At 51.9% G+C, this 26,185-nt stretch overlaps 1 protein-coding gene across 1 annotated transcript in view; it reads right to left on the minus strand.

Moving 5' to 3' along the window:
* PODXL2 (podocalyxin like 2) overlaps nt 1-23,350 on the minus strand; it is a 33,501-nt gene extending 10,151 nt beyond the window's left edge. Inside the window, exons 1-4 of the mRNA XM_074835944.1 lie at nt 23,167-23,350; nt 12,415-12,708; nt 2,289-3,181; nt 1,119-1,193 (exon numbers count right to left, since the gene is read on the minus strand). Of these exons, the coding sequence (XP_074692045.1) occupies nt 1,119-1,193; nt 2,289-3,181; nt 12,415-12,708; nt 23,167-23,218 (1,314 nt within the window). The 5' untranslated portion in view covers nt 23,219-23,350. The remainder of the gene's footprint in view (nt 1-1,118; nt 1,194-2,288; nt 3,182-12,414; nt 12,709-23,166) is intronic.
* Nucleotides 23,351-26,185: the final 2,835 nt, after the last annotated feature.

Here is a 26,185-nt window from a genome sequence, read left to right on the forward strand (position 1 = left end):
GAGTTGCATTTGTGAACTGTAGCAGAGATACTTAAAACCCTCCAAAGAGCAAACTGGTTTGCCTAAATCAGGAGGAAAGAGATGACTTTTCATCCACCCCTAAAGCAGTCAGCATGCTTTATTGTGTATAGGAATCCCCCTGTTTTCCCTGCTCCCAAAAAGTTCACCTTAAAAAAATAAAAACACCACACACAAAAAACCCCCAAGAACTCACCAGTACTGGAAATAAGTCAGTGCCACAGAGCCACCCTGCAGTAACAAAGCAGCCGGCTCTGCCCAGAGCAGGAGCCGCAGAAAGCAAGAGTACAGACACACGAGGCCAGAACACAGCTCCCCGATGAAACATTTCTGTCTCGGGCTGTCAAGCTCCTAATCATTTCTTAGAATTATGAAAGGCACCTTGACCCCAGGCCTTTCACAACTGGTTTTAAAGTGCCTGATAAAAGGCCCAGTAGAGGTGAACGAGCCCTTTTACCAGGGAGCCACAAGGGGCTCCGGGCTCATGAATTAACTGCAGCTTTATGGGGATGGATGGACAGGCATTGGATTAGCAGAGCGTGGCTGGTTAACAGACCCAGATAACACACAAGATAACAGGGTGGGGAGAAGAGGCACTTAAGGAAGATTTAGTGACAGCTGCTTGACACGGAACCATTTACACTGCAAATGGGGAGTCCCTATTCCTCTGAGCCGTCAGAGGAAGGTTACTATATCCTGGAAGGAGGGGAAGGAAAAGGAAGAGAGGGAAGGAGAGTCGCGCTTCAATCCTGCCACATTTCCTACCAGTAAGAGGTGCAATGTTAAAAGCTCTCCTGTCTCATGAAAATGCAGGTACTGACTGGCACAGACTACCAGCCAGAAGTTAGTCAAAATCCAATATGGGCCTGACATGTGCTAGACTTTGAGCAAAATCTTCTCTCTCCACCCACTCTTTTCCCTTTTGGAAAACAGGAATATTTCTGTCTTCCTCCCCTTCTCTCCACAGCCTCTATAGGGAGGTTGAGATTTAGTGCTTTTAAAATGTTTTGCAGTGAAAGCAGACAGCAAGAGCAGCACCTGCCTCCTCTTCTCTAAGCACTATTCCCCCCATGACATCAGATCTCTCTGGACTGACTTACACAGTCAATGTTATCTGACATATTCAGGATGATGTAGTTTTTCCCCGCAAGGTTGCTCCAATCTTTGCAGATCACCTGGAGAGACAAGGAAAAGACAGCTGGGTTTGGGTAGTGAATGCAGCTCTCCTGCTGAAAGCACAGGGTACACAAGGGACGGGAGCAAGGGGCTGTGCCATACCCCCGAGAAGCACTTCTCCAAGGATGTAACTGTCCTCTAACTCTCTGTATTAAGGAGGAATCACCATTTCAGTGCTAGCGCACAGGGCAGGGACAAGGTTACTGTGCCAGCTTGCCGCAGCCAAGCTTTCCTTCCACCTCTGTCTGGACTCCAGGAGGACTCAGGTACCCAGGGGAAAGCTCTCCAGCCTGCAGCCTTATTCTGTATGTGATCAGCACTTAACACAAAACCTAACCAGGAGCCTCTGTGGTCCTTAAACAAACCGGTGAGGCAGGGCAGCACTTTGCAGCCAGGACTGGATGCACAGAGGGACTACATCACTCGCGCAGGGTCCTGAGTACTGCAGGACAGAAAGCAAAATTAAAAGCTTTCCCCAGTACTTTCTCACCAGTCAGCTCCTGCTACCTATCTCCCCTTAACCAGCTGCCAGTTTGCTGGATTCAGGAACTGCAGTTCACCTCACACCTCCTCTCCCATGGGCTCTCCTAGACCAACATCCTCACAGCTCGCTGTACCCCGCTCCACCTGCTCTGCATCTGGTCCCTCTGCAGGCAGCAGCAGCAGCAAAAATAGCACTTCCTTCTCACTCCCTCTCCAGAAATCCTTGGGGCCGTTTTTGTCCTGACACTTCCAATAACGCACGCTGAGGAAACAAGAAGCTTTCGCTGCTGCGCGTGCCCCAGAGGGCAGTTGTTTATTAGAAGCAGGATTTTGTGCAGCAGTTTGTTGGGGAAGATGTGAGGGGGAAGAGCTTTCACCAAGGATCACGGATACCCGTAAGAAGTGCTGTGAAAAACTCTCTCCAAAATTCAGTTTTGGCTGGGTGAACAGAAGAAGCCACTTCCACCAGTCAGACTTAGAGACATGGGCAAGGTTAAGGGGTTAAACACACACCCCCACACACACCCCCACACCCCACCCCCCCCCGAGAGAGAGAAGTACCCAGATATCTCGACTGCAAGCTCCCACCCACGCCCTGCTCCCAGCGCTACCTGTGCTGAGTCCCAGGGCAGCTCTGTTGGCAGCATGGCCACGCGGGCATCCCCAGCTTGTGGTGACAAGCTCCTCTCTGCTGCCACAGTCTCAGTGGCTGACTCGGTGTCATTCCAAATGGGATCCAGCGCAGGCTCATCAGCCCTGTCCCACGGAGATGCAGAAGAAGTGGGGTGCTGCTCACTCCCAGAAAGAGTCTGGGTGCCTGGGGAGCTGACTCCAGGAGAGGGTGTCCCCACAGGCGTTTCCACTGTCTGCTCCGTTTCAGTTAGCGCCGTGGGCTCCAGCATCTCCCACCCCACTGTGGTCTCTGAGACCTCCTCTCTGGCCGAATGCTCTTCCCCACCAGCCTCCACTGTGGTCTCTGCAAGCTCTGCTCTCGTGGTAGTCACAGTCAGCTCCAAATCTGCTCCCCCAACAGCCCACGTGTCCCCAGCTGTCACCTCAAAGGGCTCTTCCGAAACACTGGGAGACCTTGCAGCAACAGTAGTAGAAAAAACAGAGGACACAGGCAGAAGACCTGGTCCCATGCTGCTCCCAAGGTCTAAGCCTGGAGGAACAGAGTCCTCTTCTTGCCCTCCTATGGCTGCCTCGGTCACAATACCTGGCCTGGCGGAGGCTGTGGAAAACAGAAGAGCGGAGTCCTCTTGGCCCTCTGGTTCAGAAGAGGTAACCTCTGGCTCGGAGGTCTGGAGGCTCTCCACTCCTCCTCTGGAGTGGTCTATAGGGAGTAGCCCCTCCTCTTCCTCCAGTGTGCTGGAGAAAGGCGTGTGCAAGTCAGGCTCAACAAATTCTGCTGGTGGCTGAAGAGTGGCTGTTTCCCAGTTGTCTTTCACCTGTGTCCCATTCCCTTTCAGCAGGGCCTTCTGAGACGCAGCGGGAAAGCTGTAATCTAAAAAGAGATCCAGAAGACTTCGTGTCACATCCCAAGTAACCATGAACTCTGAGAGGCAGAGAGGCTGCATTGTGTGTGTCTAGCCACAGATGGGGCCAAATGGCAGAGACCCTCTAAGAGCAGGCAGCCTGCCACTGGAAAGAACAATCCCATCTGACAAGTGCAGTGCAACCTCCTGCACTTCCCCAGCTCCCTGTCCCACCCCAGTGAACCCCCTTTCCCTAGGGATAATTCACATGTTCACTCTCTCCACTCCTTTCTGCATTTTCACAGATAGTAATAAATAACAATTTTGACACCTGGCATCCTTAAGGTGAGGTTATGAGTGTTAGGAATCAGGCTGGGACCCAGAGGTTCATTTCAGATGGGATTCAGAAAGGTATGAGATGGTAGCAGCAGTCAGTCACAAGATAAATGGGAAATGCTAGGGAAGAGAAACAAAACCAAATCCTACTCCCTGGCACACCCAAGTAATTCCACCAAAACCTGAATCAACCTGGACATCTTTGAAACGCAGAACTTCAGTTTGTACAGCGCTTAACAGCAGAAGAGTCATCCCACAAACATCTGCATTATGAGACTCTCGTGTCATTAAGGAACAGTTTTGCTGCAGGGAAACAGAAGCCAGAAACAGGAGCCAAATCTAACTCCCCTCTCTCCAACTTCAGCCCCTGGCTGTTCTGTGGCTCTGACCAAAAATACACGTGATGCTGCCAGACCAATGTAGATGCTGAAGAAGATGCACCCCACAAATGTAAGGTCAGAGTAGGCAGTTGCTTCTTCTGGAAGCCCAGCAAGGAGCTGGGATCCCAGGATAAGGAGAGTATCTTTAAGATCAGATGCGTTAAGCTCAGAGTGACAGGCACAAATCCAGCAGGCATAAATCAACCTTCATCTTTCTTGAGAAATTGCCTGTACCCGAGGAGCTGTTTCAGGAGTTTGCATCCCAATTAACTCCCTTTCTCCCCAAGAAGAGCACAGCACATACTCTGACTCAGAAAGACCAGGAAGATGATCCCTCCGCAGCTAGAAACAAGCACCCTGCCTCACCTATGGTGATTATTATTAAGTGACTGCTTGAAATCCCCAAGGCCCCCACATCCTCTCCCGCCTGCCAAAGCTGATGCTCCACAGAGCAGAGTGGGCAGCAGCTGTCTGGATGCCTTACAGAGCAGATCTGCACTGGGAATCTCCTGCATCCCTGACTCCAATCCATCGCCTGCTGATGCCAGAGCGGGTGCGAGCTCCCAGGCAGGGAGGGCCATGTCAGCAAACACATCCATTGCCTTGGATATTCCCTGGCAACCAGGACTGCCCATGCTGCTCCTGCAGCTCCTCCCCATCCCTCCCCCGCAGAGCACCCCGCAGCTCCCTCCACCCCGAGCAGGAGGTGCAAAGATGCTCCTATTCAGCTGGCAAGTGGCTTCCCTAACCCACAGCTTATTTCCTCCATGCTGTCAGCAGCTCCCTCCAGATGCTGCCCAAAGGTGAGTGTGATCCAACTGACCTTTGGAGTCGTGATGTGGTGACTGTCTCCCAGTTCTCGCTGCAAACAGGGACTGAGATCTACTGGGCACTGCAGGCATGAGCAACGTTCACTTTGTGGCTGTGTTTCTATGGAGAGCACCCATCCTGACTGAGATTCTGCCCAAGGACCTTGAGGATTAAAAGATTTTTGCTACCCAACAGCCTACCTGGTGGTGCTCCCTCAGAGGCCGAGGAGGCTGGTAAGAGCAATCAGTGGCAGCACAGACAAACCAAAACCAGCTCCTCTCCACTGCCTAGCCCTGGTCTTCCCAAAGGCCCTTACCAACAGCTACACAGCCCAGTGTCTGCAGACACAGTCACTGCCTTGCTAGATGGATGGCGGTTAACAGCAGGAACAGCCGCAGACCACAGCATTGAGGACACCAGGTCAGGATCCTCTTCAGACAGATAGTGAAGTTTTAGTGCATCTCTCAGGGCTCTGCTGCTCCTCCTGCTGCAGGGATACTCAGGGTTTGCACCAAAACCACTAACCTCAGCAGGAACCCGGCCTGCCCTGATGTGCTGTGCGTGAAAAGTGAGGGGTTTGCCCCTTAAAACAAGGTCCTGTCAGATGAGATGTTATTTTCAGGGATCAGTGATCCAATCTGCCATCTCCTTTGCCTAACGACATTCTCAGCTATTCTCAACTCGTCTGCATCCCCTCTCTTCCCTGCCCCTCTTCCCACCTGGAGGAGAGCAAGAACTAGCAGATGGGCACAGTAGAAAAACAAACCAGGAAAAGGCAGCATGAGGTTTGCCCCGTGGGAGCTAGAAATGCTGCTGGCCTGTCAGCTCTCCTTTGAAGTCACACATTCGACCTTTCCTTCAGGTGCTCTGTCACAGACTAGCTAGCTCCCATGGGGGAAAGCCCCGCATTGCTGCAGCCATGCTGCCTCTCCACCGACAAGATCTAAGGACATGGGAGGAACTGCTGCCTCCGCCATCTCTCCCAGGGGATGGAAGCACAGGGAGAACCCATCCCACTCTCTCCCCACAGGCTTCTGTCTTACAAGGCAGCCAAAGACTGAAACCTGAGCTGCTTCTCTGGGCCAACAAATCAACAAGGTAGAAGCAGACACAGGAATCCTCACACTCACTACTAATTGAGTTAACATCCCCAGTTGCAGGATACTCTCTCCACTATCCTGCATGCTAAGCTGGGAGCACCCTTCTCTTGTAAGGTTCATAAGACCCCACTGATTATAACCTCAACTCCCCTCCAATCTTGTGAGAGCCATTATTCAGATTTGCACAGATAACAGTGAAAATTGAGGTGTTTGGGTCAGAGTTGTGCTTGCTTGGGCTTCTTAAAACAAGGAGCTCTCCATACAACCCATTTCCCAGAGGGGCTCAATCACTTCCCAGGTTCAGAGGTTCAAGGATGGTGAGTCAATCCTTCCTTCCAGACTTTCCAGCTAGACACTTAGTTCCCATCTGGAATCACCTCCTACTGTCTCACTACCACGGGTGTCTGTCCACTTCTCAAGATCAGGTCTCTAAGGTACTCATATTCTCTTCTAGTTTACATCCCTCTTCTAAGATTTGAAGGAATTTTTACACCCTGTCCATCTCCTTGGTATGATCCCAGCCATTAAGCTGGTCCCAGCACCTTCTTCCAAAGAAGCTGATTTTTGTCACTCATCTGTGCAATGCAGAGCTAAGAGCTTTCCCATTTTAAGAGTGTTCTCAGCACTTCCCTTGATTCCCGTTACCCCCAGCCCTAAGAGAACTCAAAGGTGGCTCCTTCCAACATTCATCTAGAAATCCCTTCAGCAAGTGGTCTTCTAGACCCTACAACCCACTGGCCCACCTGGTTGTCCTCTACCTTCAGCAGACCCCCTACACCGTTCCCACGCCGTGAGCATGTGGAAGTGCACCCACAGATGAAGGTCTAGCTATGCTGGTGCTGTCCACTCCCACCCCCACCAGCTTTTGTGGACAGAAACAGCAACCATAGAACAGAGAGGCCAAACAGACTCAGGTGACCCATGCTCCTGCTGTAGAAGTGGGGCAGAGTCTTCTGTTAAAGGAGACAGGTAGTACAGAGCTGGCTGCAATGTCAGATTCGTCAGGCTCTTTTATCAGCTCATCAGATTTCAGCGAGGAAGAAGAGCACTGCCAAAGAGAAGGGAGGAGGCAGTAACTGCAAACACCATCAGTGCCTTCCCTGGCCGGGTCTGCTCTGTAAGTCTCCCACCAAAACCAGCAGTAGGCTGGAGCACAAGAGGAACTTGTGGCCACACACAGAGGTGGCATGTGCCATGTAACCCTTCCAAGCCACAAAAAAGAGCAGCCAAGCCACAATGGAACCAGCCTGATCACAGAGGGGGACAGCTCAGAACTGCCCGCTGGAGACACGAAACTACCCCAGCATCTCTGGCCAAACAGCCCAGCAGGGATGGACCAGGTGACCGTAGTAGGCAGCCACAGCTCCACATCATGTACTATCCCAGAGCTTCTCAGTCACGCCATCCCCTGGGAATCTGGTTCACCTATATGAAATTCCACACCTCCACCACATCCTTCGCTTGCCCCTTAATGCTTTTCATCAGTAGCAGTATTACTCACATTGCAACATCCAGCTGTCTTTGCCTCCCCCCGCCCAGTTTTTCCCTTCCAAGCCCTCTTGCAAAGACCCTCAGGCACTATTTTCTAAAGAAACCATCTTGCACAGCCCTCCTGCCACTCCAAGTCCTGCCCTTTGCATCTCCCAGCAGACCTAGTCTGGCTCACACAGATTCATTTCCTTTGCCTGGGGAGATGATTTGCCCTGGGAGAGGTGAACATGAGCTCCAAACCTCTGCAAGAGTCGCCATTCAGGCGATGTCCTGCTCGCTCTGAAATCAATACCAAAACATCCCTGACACCAGATGGGCCTAGACTTGGCACTGTGCCAAAGCATGGTTCCCCAGCCAGACATTTAATTCATTACATTTCTGCTTCTCCTTCATTCAGAAGAGCTGGTCTCAGTTACTGCCCTACAAGGTTCCCTACCCTGTATTTGCCACTATTAGCTGTTTAAAGCAACTGTGACAGCTCAGAAAAAGGGTGACCCTCTTTGTTTTTAGTACACATAACCTGACCATAAGGTCTTTATTGGATTAAACTGGAAGATCATGTTAACCAGTGATTGAATTACTGATAACTAGAAGGCACTGTAATAAAGAACATTCCTGGGCTTCCACGACCACAACACAGCCTGACAGCACCATTCATACTAAAGTACCTGCCAGCTTTGGGAAGTGCAAGGTGCCCTCTACTCGCTACTTAAAATGCAGCCAGGTCTAAGGCGGTATCTGCTCGCCGTTGTGCAGCACAGAGCAGTGGGGCTTACTGCAAAAAGGCCTACGCCATCGAATTGGAACTGCAGGGGGATTTCAAAGAGGCGAATGCAATTACTGGTGCTGGAATTGAGCCAGTTGGGGCTAATATCCTAATCTTCCAGAAGAGCTAGGAGAAGTTACTATCTGTGACTCCAGGACAGGCCCACACACAAAAGAGATCATAGTCAAAAGAGAGACCCAGGGTAGCAAAGTGGTTAGGTCTCATTATGCTTGGAACTCAGGTAGAGACTGGGCACCAAGTGCTACAGCTGCTCCCAAACAGCCCCATGCTTTTTTCCTGCTCAGGGTATGAACTGCAATAAGGCCAGAATAAACCACCCTCACTCAAACACGGAGTTGGGTGGGGATGGCTGCTCCAGAATACCACCACACACAGAGAAACCCTCTTTGTGACAGGTTAGCAACATGTTGGGCGAGATGGCTTGTCCCAAGATAGATCACCTAATGTGTCAGCGTACACTAAACCAGGGCATAAACAGGAGGCATCCTGGGAGCTGAGCTCAGGCAGGGGGCTGCTCAGCACTAAGCTGCTTATGTTGACAGTCTTTACCAGGTGCTTCATTTCATTAATGCTTGGGTTGAACATGGCATTAAGAACTGCAGATTTGCTGTCAGTCTGGATGAAGACGCAGATTTCTGTAAGGCTGAGAGAGACTGGGATCTCTCTGGCCAGAGGCAAGTAGTTCACCACGAAAGGGAGTGAAACTCACTACCAGAGAAGAGTTGGGGATGGAAGATATTTTATCCCATTAGCTGGTCAGAAAATTTAGTTTTCTTCAAATACAGTCCTTCTAACTTGTCTGTCCTGCTATCCCTCATCCTAACTCTCCTGGGAATCCCTTATGCTAATTACTATAATTAAAAGATTACGATTCCACCCCCACCCCCCTCAAAGTGCCACATGCCATCCTAGTGAATCATCCACCTATAAAACTAGATTTGATAGCTCCCAGCACAGTCATGCCTTGGTCTTCAAATGCACAACCTTGGAACTAAAAGTCCAGGCCCTGGCTGTAACAAAGTGAGCTCCATGCCAGCCCACCACCACACTGGAAGATGTGATGATGATACACTCCAAAGCTTAGAGACTCAGCTGTTGGGCAAGGGAGGAGAGGGACTAAGTGCCTTCATTCACCAGACATTCACAAGTCTTGCATCAGTTTCCAGGAGCCTGAACTTCCCAGCAAATAATGATTAGGCTACCTCAGCCTAGAGCCTTCACTGGACAGGGAACACACAGGGCACTGCATTCTGACTGAGCCAAAGGAGAACACCAAGAGGTGCAAACCAGGGAGCGCTCCAGGATGGACAACACACAAGTCTTTCACTAAAAATCAGGGACTCAAAGGGACCCGCAGCCCTAATGACACCCATCTTCTAGCCCTAAAGCTAAAAGAGATGTTGCATCTGTTGCCCAGGAGTTCCAGTGTGACAGCACAAAAACACGGGGGATTGGAAGCCTCCAGGCAAAACAAGATGGGGAAGGTGGGAAGAAGGGAAAGGAGGACAAGAAGGGCCAGATGTGAGTCCTGCAGGGCCAATATATCTTCAGGGTTGATCTGTGGCTCAGGCCAATTTGATACCAAAGGTGAGACAAAGCAGCCAAACCTAAACTACAACCTGAGAAGCTTCTGGGTTCTCTGGAAGCCTGAAGGCAGTGGGATGCAGAAGTAACAGGTTCACAGCTCCACTGACTTGCCTCCTGGCTGAAGTATGAGTCACACGCGGCTTCTTTCCGTAAGGATATGGCATCCATATTCCCACCAGACCTAATCCATCTCTTCCAGATGCAGCTCCGCTGGGTAGCAGCTGCGCATGGGTTAGCACACAGGCAAGTGTGCACTGCTGTGCACACTCAGACAGAACGAGACAAGTATCAGGGTCCTTCTACAGGCTGGTGCTCACTGTTGTCAATATAGATTTACTGTTCCGTAGCATAAATCAGCAAAAGCCCATTATTCAGGAGAAACAGAGCTCCAGGCTGAGCTGTGCTCGGCCAGTGGGAGTTTGTTCTCACTTTCTAATGGACTAACAGGTGGCCCTAGATGCCACATGTTTTACAGAAATATTTTTAAAGGATGTTCAAGTGAATTTAGAAAAAAAAAAAGCAGCAGCTGCAGATTTTTATTACTTTTTATCTCTTGCAGTCTCAAAGTCACACAAAGGCAGAGGAGTCTCCCCACACAGACTTCAGAAGGACAAAACAAAAAAGAAAAAAAAGAGGTGACTAATACAGTTTTGAAATCTCAGGAGATCTTTTGAAGACAGGCCTGTAAGAAGACCACCAATTCCAGGCCCCAAAAAGAAGCCAGCATATGTCTCCTTTTGTAGCAGAGAATTTTCACTCTCCAGTAGGATAACAATCCTGTTTTGTGAATTGATTGATGCAGGGTCTCAGATCTGTGCCTGGGATAGAGCCACTGACTATGCTGGGCTACACTTCACTGTCAGTCAGAGAGAAACCCCACATAAGGAAAACATATACCATGAACTTTTTTTCTTAAACAGCAGCTGTTTGAAACTGTTTAATGGATTTATATGTTGAAAATAATCTAACAGATGTCATCACACAGTTCCACAAGGTGTCACATGGCATCTGTCACACATGCAGCATGCAAGATCCATGGATTACGTGCATCTCTCATGCACAGGCTTTGCATGACAGGAGAAGGCTGTCCAATTTAGGGATGCCATTACAATATCCTTTATTGTAAAATGACACACAGCAGGTTTCTAATTAAATTTTAAGTTGAAATGTGCTCCCAGCTCTTGAATAATTCAAGCTGTTCTATTAACCAAGGTTCTGCAATGCCACCGAGACATGAGCTCTGGACACAGCAACAGCCAGGGGGAAAAAAAACCAGTGCTTGGAAGCACAGAAGTGGTTAGCTGGGCAGAGGATAGGGCAGGGTACGCGTAAAGGACAGCTGAAAGAGCACATCTGTTCATGGAGGAAAGCACTGCAGGCAAGAACGGAAGGAGAAGGGAACATGTTCTGCATACAAATGGGGCGAGGCACGTGCGAGAGGCGAGGCTGGGTTCGGTACCCAGCGCATCTCGCTCTCAATGCACAAGCACACGCTGTTCTCCAAGTCACGTCCCGATCTGTGAGTACATGCAGGTGCCTGCTGGCACACAAATAAAAGCGCCGCTGAGCACGCTGCCAGCGCGTGAGAGCGCCTAAGCCAGAGCGCGTCCGCGCCGGCAGGGACACGCACCATCCGCCCCCAGCATCGCTGCGCAGGCAGCGACCGCACAGCCTCCCCACCGCCAGCCCCGCAGGGCGGCCAGAGCACGGCCAGAGGAGTTTAGCAGCACCGTTGGTGAGCAAAAGGGCTTTGGAGACCTGAACTGGGATGGTCCCTGTCCCGCGCCACGCACGCTGGGCCCCAGCCAGCAGCCTGAGCCATCACGCTGCGGCAGCCCTCGGCCCTCGGTCAGCACAGGCCTTTTTTAAGATCACAGAAATAGAAGTGAAGATAAAACAAGACTTGTGCTTTCTAGTTGCAGACCTCAGTCAGACCTGCTGAAAGGGAGACAGCGATACCAGATAAGGGAGGAGGGATAAGGCTGAAGCCTGGCCCCTGGGTAACACTTAATACATGCCCCACATGACACTTAAGAGCAGGAACGTGTGAAATAATCTCCTAAACTACTGGAAACCCTGCAATTCTCCTCCTTCCTCCCATGCCTCACCCTGAGAGCACCTCAAAGCCAACGAGGGGCTTGGGGCGAGACCATTGAGGGGACTCGGTAATCTCAGAAAACACTCCACAGAGGAAAGCCAGCACAAGTGCTAATGAAACTCATTTTGGCCATGACTCCCCAGGAAGCAGTCAGGACAGGGCAGGCAACAGGACAGCTGCCCAAGGGAGAAAACTTGCTGTCTTCTCTCAGGCCAAATCCCCACCGAATTCACAGAGTGAGGAATCAGAATTTGACCTAGGGAACACAGCTTTGACTCAAACCCCAAGATGGCCTTGACCTGAGATGGGGTCTTGAGACCTTTAGGTTGTGCTTAATTGACAGCAACAGAAAGGACAGAGAAGAGAGCATAAAAGGGGGAAAGAGACAGAGAAAGGGCATGAGGCAATGGGAAACTAGGTGGAGGCAATACTTTTCCCAGATCATAGCAGCTTAGGAATAAAGGCTCAGCTGTAACTTGTTTTTTAAAGCCTGTGCTTGCTCAGGGTTCGCTGGGGACACATCAAGCACTGAGGTGAGAAAACAGAGCTGACGTTTAATCTCAGGCCCTCTTAGCAAGAGCTGTGTCAAAGCAGGAAGACAGATCCCTGCATCCTTCCACCTCCCCAGAGTCCCTGCAGAGTGGGGAGGAAGAATGAGGTAAAATCAACCCACCTGTTGCCGGTCCCAAGTCTAGGCTGGAGTCGTTGAGCTCTCCCCCATCTTCCCAGAAGTACTGCGGGGGCTGTAGGATCTTGGACTCCTCATTCTCCTCACTGGCAAAGCCCGATCCTGGGGCAGCATGCAGAGAGCCAGGGGCAAGATCAGGCTCCGCAGCCTCCGGGCTGGTTTGCTCATGGGAATTCATGGCCTCCAGGTGGGACATCATGGCAAACTCCAGCAGAGAAGTCGACGTGAGGCCATCGGCAGTCGGTTCCGAGGAGGAGGCAAGGCAGAGGCACCAGGTCCCTGTAAAATGACAGTAAACCTGTATCAGAGATAGGGCTGACAGCCACTGGACTTGGGCTTGTCTTCTTGCAGCCTGCTCCTGCCAAACCAACCTGCTGCACACACCTGCCTTCGGGGTGACCTGCCCCTAGGATGGGCTGTGCTCTCCGCTGATGAGGAAAATCAGGGTATTTTGGGAAACATCCACAACTATGCAGAGGAGCATTCACATCCAGGGAGAGTCAGTGCCAAGCAGCCACGCAGCCTGAGGCACCTCTCTTCAGTGGGGCAGTGATGGTTCACCCTCTCTGAGGTTTTTTGCCTCTTTGAAAAGACCAGGTGTCTCGTTAATCACCCATCCTGGAGAGGAGGTGGAAAGTCTTATACTGAAATCATGAAATTCAGGCCCTGTGAAGTCAATGACAGTTTTCTATCCGACGGTCACCCAGGCAAGATTTCACCCTAGTGCTCCTTATCTGCGGCTCTATTATATGCAGGGGGACTGATTTAAACCAAAATTATATACATCACCAATATTAATCATGTTGTAAACCAGCAGGCTGAAAATCTATTTTTAAGTCATTGATTTAAACTCCATTTTGCATTCAAATTTTTTGTTTTCAAAAGGAAGGGCTGTCACAGGTAAGAATTAAAATGTACCAACAGCAAACATCTACCTAACACTAAGCAGGGAGGCAGACTGCATTTTACACTTTTCTTTCAACAATTATATCCTTGTTATTTCCATTTTATCTATTAGAAGGTTTGACTGACACTTCTTGATTCCTAGATGAGACTTTAATTGCGATTTGTGTCAAGGTACATTCACATGCATACTGAACTTCAATCAAAATGCAAGAAAACAGCACCTGGAACTTGGTTTTATTCAACCGATAAATACCATGAGAAATATGGAGACATAAGGAAAAAAATGAGATTACCAAAACATGTTTTACATTTAAAACAGTTTTGTTAAGCAAGCAAAGTAATTAATTTGGGTGAACTGAACCAATTGCTTCCTAGCCCTCTGTTCTTCAGCACATTAAAACTAGAAGATCTCATCCTCTCACAGCTGATTTTTATTCATAGTTTAGAAGAAAAAAGGACAAGTTTTCCCGCTTTCTCAGCTTATACTCCGTTTCTCAATTCTTAATGAACTAGTCACTGAACTGAACTAATTGAATAAGCTGAAATGAAGACTAATTTGTTATTTTTCTTTGATAACTGATATTCTAGACAAGAGAAATGCATCAGATCTAACCCATCTGGACTTCAGTAAAATATCTGATACAGTGCCTCATGCAGAATTACACGAGAGGCAAGAAAAACACCGATTAGCAGGAAAACTCTAAGGCAACTGTAAGGCATTTGCTATACGAAAAACAAGAGAGACTTGTGCTGGAGGGAGGCTATTAGTGGAATTCCTCAAGGTCTGTCCTTGGATCTTCTGTTCTTTAACACTTTCCTAAGTGACCTTGGAACAAAAATTAGGAACGTGATAATGAAGTTAGCCAAGGACACAAAGCGAGGAGACATCCTCTCTGTGCAGAAAGACTGTAGGTACAGCTAGGTGATCTTGAGAATGGAAATAACAGAAATATTATGACAATAAATAGTACAAAGTGATAAGTCACCACCTTGAGAACTAGCACCAAATATTTCTGATACAAGATGAAAACCATCCATTACAAAATGTCTTAAGAGGAGAAACTCCTGTATTAGAAATAGCTCTGAGATATCGCTGGAATGCAGATGTGAAAATGCTTGCACAGTCCTGAAGTATTAGAAATAGAGAGATTTTACAAAGCACTGCTGAGACATCACCTGGATGCCGCACGCAGATCTGAACACACGTGGCCTGAAATGATTTAAGCAGAGCTGAACTGCCTTCAGGCAAGGGCACACAGTAGGCAACCTCGCGAGGTTCCTTCCCACCACTATGTCCTACGACTCCACGTCCCAGAAGGACAAATTCAAATCAGGGCAAATGCCAAGATGAGCTGTGGGGCAACGGCAGATTGTGCTTTCACTGAAAACATCGGCTTGTTAGCACAAAGAGTTTGGGATTTGCTGCTCACTTGCCAGGCTGATTACCAAACCTGTCCTGGGAATGTTGGAAGCCAGAAATGCTTTTCTCAAGCCTTCTGCCTGCTCCAACCCTCTCCACCTTTCTCCACTATTCTCTGAACTGAGCAAAATCCAATATTGGTTACTCCTTCCCAAACACACTTGGGCCAGGCTTCAGCACTTCTCAATCATCTCGTTTATTTTGTTCTATTGATCCAAGGCAAGATCGGCTGAGGTCAGCACAGCAACAAAAAGGGAACGGCAAGAGGCAGAGTATCAAAGGGGAGGGAAGCTACTGCAGCATCACAGAGCCAACCAAAGTGCTTCTGGGCATCTCTGGGGATGGGCGGGCTCCCCACGAGCTGTGCATGCACATTGAAGTCCACAGTGGGAAATAAGAGTCCACATGTCTCTTGTGCACGAGCACGGATGTGGAGGGACCTGGCCAGGCCAGCCCCCGTGCGCATTCACCGGGCTCCAAGGTGATGGTGCCAGACTGGGCTCTCCAGGCTGACACAAGACACCTGCATCACTAACGGAGAGCACTGCTGAGCCTCGTGCAGCTCAGTGAGGAGAGCACTTGTCTTGAGGAGCTTACAGCTTAAGCAAACACGACAGAGAGCAGCGAGGGGGAGAAAGGGAACATTATTCTCAAACTTATCCAGAAAAGGGGAGCAGAAAGATGGGGAGAGACCACAGCAGGTCCAAGGCCAAATGGAAAATTTGGTGTAGTTGGGACTGCAACTGACTGCCTGGATCCTACGACAGCTCTTTATCCACCCCAGTGCCTCAGTTTCCCCCAACTCCCATTAGCAGAGATGCGGCTGATGCAACGCCTTGGCTTTCCAGCCACACTACAATACACACTCGTGTCTCCCAGCCAGCTAGACAAAGCCTCAAAATGTAGCTCTGCGCAAGCTCCAAAAACTGGCTCGAGCCTCTGTTGTTTCCATCGGCTACACCCCGTTTGGGCTGCCTCCAGAGCTCAGCCACAGCCCATCCCACCACCGCTACAACAGGCATCTTGTGGCAGGTGAATCTGGGTACCCGGAGAACTAATCCCATCCATGCGGGAAGCTGAGAGCCTGGGAGTTTGCTTACCCTCATTTAACTCTGAAGTGTTTACCCAGTTAAAACCCCTAAGCTGCATTATCTTGTTTACTGGGATGCTCTGCTCTCCTCAGCCCAAGATAAAACTACACCACCTCATCCCTAAGAATGAGTCATTAACAGACACAGCCTGATCAAGCCAGGTTTCTCCTGGGGTGCATGTGGAGTAAGACAACACCGTGGGGCCTGATCCACAGGCACAAGATGTAGAGGCTGGCCTGGGGGAACCTTCCATGCCAGCACCAGCCCGAATGCCACAGGGCTAAGAGCACCATTGCACCAGCACACAAACCAGCACCTCTCCAGACAGCATCCCGACACCACTTCATACCTTTTGCTCCAGCAGCAAAAAGACAAAGGCTTGGGGTGCCAAACAGCAGACCCAAGATCTGCCACCTTCCCCCTCTCTTCCAAGCATCTCATAAAGGAGCTCAACGCAGCTGGCAACTCCAAAGCAAAGAAAGAATCAAAGCACAAGCTGAGCTGGGAGGCAGGGGAGCACGGTCGAGGGAGGAAATCTAATGCCCAAGACATCGGTGGCTAGCCATTCTCCTCCTAGGATGGGGAGCAGGGATTAGAGGACTTTCTATCAGTCATCAGTCTCCCAATTTTGTATTCCAAAAGGCAGATCAAGTGATAGGAATAAAGAAACACAAACGAATAAAGCCCTGCGACTGTAGATGGGAGGGAGCAGGGAACGGAGCCAGGACTCGCCAGCTGCTTCAATGGGGCGTTTGTCTCTCATTTCTATTTTTGCGGCACCTCTGCGTAACCTGGAGGAGATGAGGCTCTGCATGCTAAAGAGGGCAGCCAGCCTTCGGGGAAACGGCACGGCTGTGAGCACGGGAGGAAAAACCCTCCCCAGATCAGACAGAGGAGGGGCGAGAAAGGAAAGTGGGAGAGGTAGGTGGAGGGGGGAGAGGGAACAAAGGCAGAGAGAGAGCACCAAAACCAGCATGGGAGCTCCCGCGCTGGCTGCGAGCTCTCCAGCTGCTAGCACCCACAGAGGTGACACGTGGAGGTACTGCTGACCTTGCAAAGGGTGCTTCACCTCTGGAAGGAGCAGAATGGGGCGATTTCAACAACAGGAAATAATACTGCAGCGTTACCTTTCCAAGGCCACTGGAAAAGAGCCAGCCAGGAGGATACACAGTTGAAATGAATTTGCTAGTTGCTGACCCCACTGGCCCCTCAGAAAATGGTTCCAAGTCAAAGCGGTGAAGCTTGCTCTGTTCAGCTCAGCAGAGGAGTTGATGCAACAGCCTTGGACAAGGCAGATGGGGGAGTTCCGCTCAACAGCAGAAAAAAAAAAAAAACAACTGAGGAAAGAACATCTGCCATCTCCCAAACTGCTGAGAATAAGAGCAGTTTCACATTTCTAAACAATTCTAAGAGAACCCCAAAGTACATTAGTCGACCAAGAACCACTTTATCGCTTTGCCACAAGGCAAGCCACCTCTCCACGGGTCAGGACAGCTGTTTAAAAGCTCCCAACTGGCCTACTGAAAAGGACTAGAAGTGAAAGAGGGAAGAAGTTGTCTCTGTACCCAGTTGAAATAAGAGGAGGCATTTGGGGAGCTGAAATAGAACCTGGCTGTGACTCAGTCAAACAGCCTTTAAAATTTTCTTGCTTTTTAATTGACAACAAGCAAACCTCAATTTTCTTTCCAAGGAAACACACAAACATCCCTTAAGATGTCATCACCTTGACTTGACCTATAGAGGGGCTGGTGTGCCCTTCAATTTACCCAACTGAAGGTTGGTTTTACCTCTCCTTCCTGAGTGCCGTGGCTACACCACGGTGCCATGGAGGCAGGAGCAGCCTGCTGAAGGGAAGAGCACTCGCCTGGTGCACACACTCTGACTTACCTGTCTCTCACCACCACCCAGCAGAGCCTGTACACCACCACCCAAGCGCAGTTACACAATGGGTACAGGGAGGGGGGGGTCAATGCATCTCGGTATTGCCAATGCAACAGTTGCAACAATGTCCATCTGGCCCTGCTACTGTTGACCTTCCTTTCAAGCCCACCCCAAACCCAGGAGTTACCCAACAATGTTATTTCCTAGGAGTGCTGGGTCAGGAATGGGTCATTTACTAATAATCGGTTAGGACAGAAACACAATGGCCAGATGAGGGAAGCATCTGCCAGGGCTATTCCCTCCCCCAGATCACCTCAGCCTGGAAAAGCTGGGGAGCAAGGCCCAAGGGCAGAGAGGAAAGAGGTCCCAGGGCAGAACAGCCAACGGCACAAACCAATTCCAGAACATAACAAAACACAGAGTAATTTAAATAACAAAAAAGAATCCCAAACACAGACAGCAAGGAAGAGAAGAAAATGTTGTTCAGCTGAGAGATGTCCAAGCTGATTCCTCCACACTTACCTGTAGTCTCTGCACTCCAGACCCTCAACAGCTTGCTTACACAGGGAAGCTTACAGGATGACCACGTGTCAGGCCACGTCCTTTTGGTGTTAATTCAGAGTTACAGACCATACGCATGCTGGGACACTCCACCCAAGAGACCTCTCCCAGTCCAGCTCCCACGCTGCACTCGAGCACTTACAAATCCAGCCAGGTCCCTAATCTCTGAGATCATTTCCAGCTAGGGCTTCAGAAAACAAGATCAGACTGCCATCCTCCTCTGGTACTGCCAGCAACCAGGTCCCTCACCACGTGTCCCTCTAAAACCATCCACCTTCCCACAGCCCCAGTACATTTTACAAAGCAACAGCAAAAGCACTTGGGTCTGTGGGGAGTGTATACACTTACCAACCTGCACCAACAAGAGGGACAAGGCACAGCTGACGAAGCCCTTGCAATGGAACAACACTTCAGAGGGAGATCCTAGAGCTCACAGTAGCTGTGCCGGCATCTGTAAGGTTTTACAGATCTTTACAGCTAGCATAATGAGAGAGCTCAAAGACAGGGTGTGCACGTCTGCACGTACTGAGTGGGTGCTACCTTGCAAAGGGCTGCCAACATTTGCTCCCTTGGCATTTCAGCAGAGAACATCTACAGCGTGCAGACCCAGGGATCTCCACGGGAAATGGCAAAGCACTGCCAGAAGATGCACCTGCTTTTGCAGGTAATTGCAGCTGCGCCCTTCGTCAGCACACATGCACCAGGGGCCTGACCTCCAGGGGTGCCGGGCATCCTCAGCCGGGCACTGAGAAGAGTCCGATCTCCTGCTGTTACGATCAGCACCATCAGGACTGCTCCAGGCACCACCACCCATCTCCACAAGAGACTCCATGCAAGCAGGTCACAGCAACGCAGACAAGCCTGCCCGTCCTTCCCGCTTCGCTCAACCACTCACGCCGCAAGTCACAATTTTGCTTGGTTTCAGTCTCCCAGACTGTTTTGTTTGCCTTCACTCCCTCCCCAGATCGTCTCGTAGCCTTCACACCTCCCTCCTCTGCTGCTGCAACGTCTGCTCTCCTCCACGCTTCTCGCTACTGACAGTGGCAGTTCCCAGCTCCGGGAGGGGGGCGAGACACAGCCCCTGGGGAAACAGCATTGGGTATACAGTTGTATACAGAAATAGTGGATTTTCTTTCCTCAGTTACCTTTCACAGGCCTCCTCAAAGCAGCCCACAGGCCCTCAGGGGTTAACAGGCCACAAGATGAAAGCCACTGATCTAAGAAAAACCACGGCCCACAGATTGCTTTGCCCTCTCGCAGGCCCAAAGCATTCCATCTGTCTGCTAAAAATCACCTCACCAGGCCTGTGTTTCCTCTTCTCACTCCATCCCAACCTGGACCATGTACCCCACAGTGCTCGGTCTGATTTTCAGCTCATCAAATAAAGGCTTGTGGTCGCTTTGTCTTTAAAGCTTCCCAGCCCGGGCAGAGCAAGCACTACTGCAGATGCAGGAGGGATTTCCCTCCGAGACATGGTCACCCATCAAAATATAGCAGAAGCTTTTTACACCCCAAAAGGTCTTTAAAACTCACCAGGCACAACACTGAGCACAACATGGTTACGCTCTGCTCCAGCCCCTGCAGCAGAGCAGTGGCGACCACCCTGCCGCACGTTGGCATGCTGCTCAGTGGTTTCAGCCCCAAGAGGCTCCTCCACTCTCCAAACAACCTCATGCATCCTAGGCAAACGAGTTCACGCAAAGGTTTGGTAGTCCCTGGGCACGCGTACGGGTCCCGACTACCTTCACAACGAACCAGGCAGGATGGGAAGAGCTGAGAGCGGCTGCAGTTGTCATATAGAGGGAAGGCTGCAAAGCTGGCTTCCCAACGGCAAAAAATTATCCCCAAAACAAGAATGTACACCCAAACCCTGGCAACCACAATGGGGCTTAACCAGGCACAGGGACAGTGCAGGGCTGACCCGAGCCCCAGCAGGGTGTATCTTCCTTGCCAGCATCCCTGGCCCTCTGAACAAACCAGCGCATGTGTTTGCTTTGCCTCTGTGCAGGCTGCACTCGTGTGGCTGACAAATAGCCTCTCTCCATTCTTTTGGGATTACGTGTTTCAACAGCCAGCAAGAACGGGAAGCAAGTTCACTTGACTGCCAGCTGCGGCCGGGATGCACCTTCCCCGCAGCCCCTCTGCCCCCAGCCCTGCAGCAGGGCCACCAGTGCTGCTGCTGCTCACTCAGGTACCCACAAAATGCCGGAGCTTCTTCCCACGCCACACGAGTGGAAAAAACTTTTGTGTGCTCTGATCTACAGCTCATCACCAGCAGCTTCCCCTTGAGGGCTTAATGTAGTTATTTCTACCCCTGATGCCTATAATTAAATGAACATTTCCTTATGGCACTGAAAAGGCCAAGGAAAAACTGACTACAGGGAATTTTCATCTATCCTGATTTATACTCCCTCATCTCGGGCTCGTTGACACAATGCTAACAAGGAATCTTTTAAGCAGGCAGAAGAGAAAAAAAAAAATTTAAATAGCCCCCATGCAGAGAAGCACCTGGGGAGACAAGAAGAGGGAAGAGACCAATTCCCTCCCTTCTCCCCATGCTTTTAACCACATCATTTTCCTACTTGCAAAAGCAAAGGGGCTCAGATACCCTTGAGTCTGGAGAGATGTTTCCACGCTCTGCCAGCAGACCCGTGCTGCCCAGCAGTCTGATGAGGTGCACTCAGCCCATCCCGCAGGTCTGAGGAGGCTCCTGATCCTGGGAAGCACAGGAATTGCGCTCAGTCCCATCCAGCACTCTCTCAGGTTTTAACTATTCCTGTCCTGCAGGACTGGAGGAGCAAGGCCAGAGCACACTGAATTATTCCAGACTGGAACAGATCCTAAACCGCTGAGCAAAGCTACTAACCAAAACAGGGCTTGATTTATAAATCCCCAACAGTCTGTGTCTCCACTTCTGATCTCCCACCTAGGTAGGAGTCCAGGTGTCCGGAGATGCCTGGCCAACTGAGTCCAGCCCCCCCAGAACTGTCACAACCCACCAGGATTACCAGTTTCACCAGATTAGGAACTGAGCTGTCCCTCAGAGCTGCCGCTCGCCTCCCACCCCTACATCTCTCCCTGTTAGGACAGCAGAGAGGATCACAGCCAAGGACCCAAATCCTCCGTATCATCACCAGCTTCACAGCAATACTAGAAAGTTTCCAGCAGCCTCGGCCGAATAGGAAACACACCCTCCCCTCGGCACAGGTAGCATCAGCTGTGGTCCTTTCGGCTGACAGATTTTAAAACCACCACGAGGTCCATCTCCTTCCTCCGCAGAGCAAATGTAGCTTTCAAGCAATGGGGACGGGGGCCAACCCTCTCTGGCAGATTGGTGGGGTGGGAATATGGCAGTTCCCCCCCCACGCTTTGCCTTCTGTGGAGGAGGTGGAGGTCTGGCTGAATTTGGGGACGTGGGTCTGCTACTGAGACGTGGCTAAAGGACGTTTGCCAGCTGTGCCTGAGGTTTTCCCTGATGTGGAGAACCTGCCTGGAGAAAGACACAAACCTGGCTCCCTGCTCAGCTCTGGAAAGGCTTACAGCTTCTGTGCCACAGAGTATTGGCACAAAACGCCAACAGGTTTTCCGATCCATTTTGCTTTTTAAGCTCACTATTGTTTGCAAACCTAAAAGGCTTTATACCTTCTCTTCAGGGAGCCCCAGACCACAGGGGCGAGGCACTGTACATTCGTGGACAGAGCGGCTCCACAGATTACACCTTCCCCCACGAGCATTTTCGGGAGATTGGGGTAACAAGAGATGTGCCAGGGGGCCGGATGTCACTGTATCACAGCTCAGTCGTGCTGGAAGACAGCGACTGGTTGGGAAATCAGCCCTTCCCTCCCTGCCAGAATGACTCAAGACAAAGACTCCCCCACTCTTTAAATGTCCCTGTTCAAAACTCCTGTTCCACACTAACCAGATTTCTGTACAAAAGGAATGGGGGTAGGGAGGGAGAGGGCAATCTCAGCCTCACAGGTCTTCGGGGGGATCCCTTTGTTGGGAAATTTCCCCAGACTGTTTAAAAATAGAAGCAGACCCTTCATAAGTATTCCGAGTATAATTATTCCTGCACTTAATTGCCTTTCCCTGGCACCCTACCTCTCCTCCAAAATTCGAGAGGAGGCTCTTGGGGAAACGCAGAGCAATTTGTGGTTCCCCCTTCCTTTGTGCCAGTTTCGCGGTAGTTAGCAAAATTACCACGACGCCAGACGAAGCCATCGATGCAAGAGGAGGCGGTTTTGGGGCAACCTTGGCGTAGCAGGGTCTCCCCGCCGAAGGCCCGCGGTGGGCTGCGCGTCCCGGCCAGGGCGACGTCCATGCCCTCCCCACACCGCGAGGGCTGCCAGCGCTGGGCACGGCGTGCGGGGTCCCCGCGGGGACCAGGGTTGTGTACCCCAGCGCCGAGGCAGGAGACCCCGGGTGAGATCCCATCCCCGCGGGTGAAACCCAGGCACATCCAGCCCCCCCATGCCCGGAGCCCGGCGGTCCCCTGTCACCCCTCGGGGGTCCCGGGGCTGAGACCGGCCGCTCCAAAGGGCTCTGCTGCCCGGTGGGGAGCAGTGCCCGGTACCCAGGGAGAGCTCCGGGGTGGGGGGACGGGGACCCGACACCGGTCACGGAACCCGGGGGGCAACGGGGCTTGCGGGGGAGGGGGGCGATGGGGACCTGCCTCCCGCAGAAGTCCCGGGGAACCGGACCCACCGTGGTTCCCAAGGTTGGGGGGGGCAGACCCACCCCCCACTGGCGCTCGGGGCGCTCCAGTGCCCGGAGAGGGGACCGGCACCCACCCGCTGCCCAGCCCCGCGCCGGGGGGGGGTGCCCGGCGTCCGGCCCCTGGGGCTGGCGGCGACCCCCGCCCCACCAGCCTTCACTCACCGGCGGCCAGAAGCAGCAGCAGCAACGCCGGGGCCCGGTGCAACGGCTGCATGGCGGCGGCCGCTGCCCTGCCGCGCCGCCTCTTCACGGGGAGCGGGGCCGCCCCGCCGCCCGCCGGGCTCTGCCCCTCGCCGCCGCGCCCGCCCGCCGCCCGGCCCCGCACTGCATCCCGCCGCCCGGCGCCGCCTCCTCCCGCCGCCGCTGCCCGCCGCTCCGGGGGCGGGGGAAGCGGCGAGGAGCGGGGGGGTGTCCTAACTGCCCGCCGGGTGCGCAGCCGGAGCAGAGGCGGAGCGCAGCCGGTGAGTTGCACCTAATTTCTGGCTGCGGGGCCGCCGCCCCCCGGCCCGGCCCCCCCCCCCCGCCGCAGGCCCCGCCGCGCCGCCGCCCCCGGGCGCCCCCAACGAGTGCCGGCGGCGCGGCTGCATGCGCCGGCCGGGGGTGATCAGCCCCCGCGGCGGGAAGGCGGGAGCCGCCGAACCCCGCCGGCGACGCCCCCCTCCGCCGGGCGAGGCGGGGGCAGCGGCGGGGGGCAAAGCCCCGGCGGGGGCGGGCTCCCTGTCAGCCCGAACACCGGGGCCCTGACAGGAACGGTCCCCAGAGCAAAGGCTCTGCACATCCACCTTCTGACCTTTCCTCAGCTGCCCACAGAGCCCCTGTGTCTCCCTCACCCCTCAGCTACCGCCTCACTTCACAACCTGCAAAAACTTCTCCCCCTGGACAACTTCATTCCCCCACTCTGGAGGTCACTTGGTCCAACCTCTGTGCTTGAGCAGGTCACCTACAGCCAGTTGCCCAGGACCTGACCAGATGGTTTTTGAGTACTTGGCAACCTGGGCCAGTGCTCAGTCATCCTCACAGTAAAAAAGTGTTTCCTGATGTTTAGAGGGAACCTCCCGTGTTTCGGTTTGTGCCCGTTGCCTCTGGTCCTCTTGCTGGGCACCACTGCAAAGAGCCTGGCTCCATCTTCTTGGCACCCTCCCTCCAGGTACTTATATACATTGCTAAGATCCCTCCTGAACCTTCTCCAGGCTGAAAACCCCAGTCCCAGCTTTCTCGGGCTTTTCTCAGATGTGAGGTGCTGCAGTCCCTCAGCCATCTTTGTGGCCCTTTGCTGGACTCTCTCCAATATATCCATGTCTTTCTTTTACTGGGGAGCACAGCACCGGACACAGCGCTCCAGCTGTGGCCTCACCAGTGCTGAGCAAGGGCTAAGGATCACCTCCTTCAACCTGCCGGCAATACTTTGCCTAGTGCAGCCCAAGATACCATGAGCCTTCTTTGTGGCACATGGCTGGCTCATGTTTAATTTGGTGTCCACCACGACCTCCACGTTCTTTTCTGCCAGGCTGCTTTCCAGCTGGGTGGTCCTCGGCATATTTTGTTGCATGAGTTTGTTCCTCCCCAGGTGCAGCACCTTGAATGTCTTGTTGAACTCCATGAGGTTCCTGTTAGCCCATTTCTCCAGCCTATCAAGGTCCCTCTGGATGGCAGCTTGACCCTCTGGTTTATCAGCCATTCCTCCCAGTTTTCTGTCACCAGCAAACTTGCTGAGGGTACACTCTGCCCCAGCATCCAGATCATTAATGAAGATGTTAAACAGGACTGGACACCCTGGGGTACACCCGCTAGTTACTGGCCTCCAACTAGACTTTGGGCTGCCACCCTCTGGGCCCAGCCGTTCAGCCAATTTTCAATCCACCTCACTGTCTGGTCATTCAGCCCATATTTCAACAGCTTGTCCATGAGGATGTTGTGGGACAAAGTACCAAAGGCATTCCTGAAGTCCAGGTAGGCAATATCCACTGCTCTCCCCTCATCTACCAACCCAGTCATTTCATCACAGTTTATCACATTGTTCAAGCATGACTTCCCTTTGGTGAAGCCATTCTGACTACTCCTGATGATTTTCTTGTTGTTCATGTGTCTGGAAATGGTTTCAAGGATTAACTGCTCCATCACATTCCCAGGGATCGAGGAATGGATGGGTCCTCCTTCTTGCCCTTCTTAAAGATAGGAATGACATTTGCTTTCCTTCAGTCTTTGGTCACTTCTCCCAGTTGCGATGATAGATCAAAGATTATCGAGAGTGGCCTTGCAATGACACTTGTCAGCTCTCAGTGCACTCATGGGTGCCCTTTGAAGAGCCCAAGATCTTTGAAAAGGCCAAAGTCTGCTCTCCTGAAGTCCGAGGTTGTGAGCTTTCTTTTTACCCTCCTTCCTCACCTCAGGATCCTGAACTCCACCATCTCATGGTCACTGCAGCCAAGGCTGCCTTTGATCTTCACATCCCCAACAAGCCCCTCGTTGGTGAGTATGATGTGCAGCAGAGCACCTCTTCTTGTTGGCTGCTTTATCACTTGGGGGAGGAAGTTATTGTCAACACACTCCAGGAACCTCCTGGATTGCTTATGTCCTGCTGTGTCGTCACTCCAGCAGGTATTGGGGTGGAGCACATCTGACTCCTTTCAGTCTTGAGGAAGGTGATCTTATTTTGTAGCTGTAAGGCCTTAGGGGGAGCAGGAGTCTTCCTCTTGGTGTCAGAAGCTTCCATCCTTCACCTTCTCCAGAGGTTGCACTTACCTTAATATTAGGGCTGGACACCAGCTGCTTCTCTACTTCAGTTGGGGTTGGGAGCTCTTCGAGCTGTTTTGTCTCAGAGAAGATCTTGTTTATCTTCCTTCATCTTCTCTGATGCTGCACAGCCTGCTCGCTTCCTCCTGTAACTCCTGCACTCAGTGGCACAGCTCCTGCAGGACAGGGAGCCATTTCTCCTGGCACCACAGAGAAGTCCCAGGCACTGGCTGCAGCTGTTACCTGAAGCTGGGTCTGTGTTGGAGCCGCTGTCCTTGCTAGGACAGAGGCTCCAACACACCTGCTGGGGAAACCACCCTGTGGTGTGTCACCACCGTGCCTGAGACTGTCACAGTGATACTAATTCAACTGATGACCCCTTCTTCGTGCCCTTCTGTGCAAACTGCTGCATCTGTAAAAAAAAAAAAAAAAAAATTTTATAGTGCAG

Source organism: Strix aluco, chromosome 11 (genome assembly GCF_031877795.1).
Source record: "Strix aluco isolate bStrAlu1 chromosome 11, bStrAlu1.hap1, whole genome shotgun sequence".
NCBI lineage: Eukaryota > Metazoa > Chordata > Aves > Strigiformes > Strigidae > Strix > Strix aluco.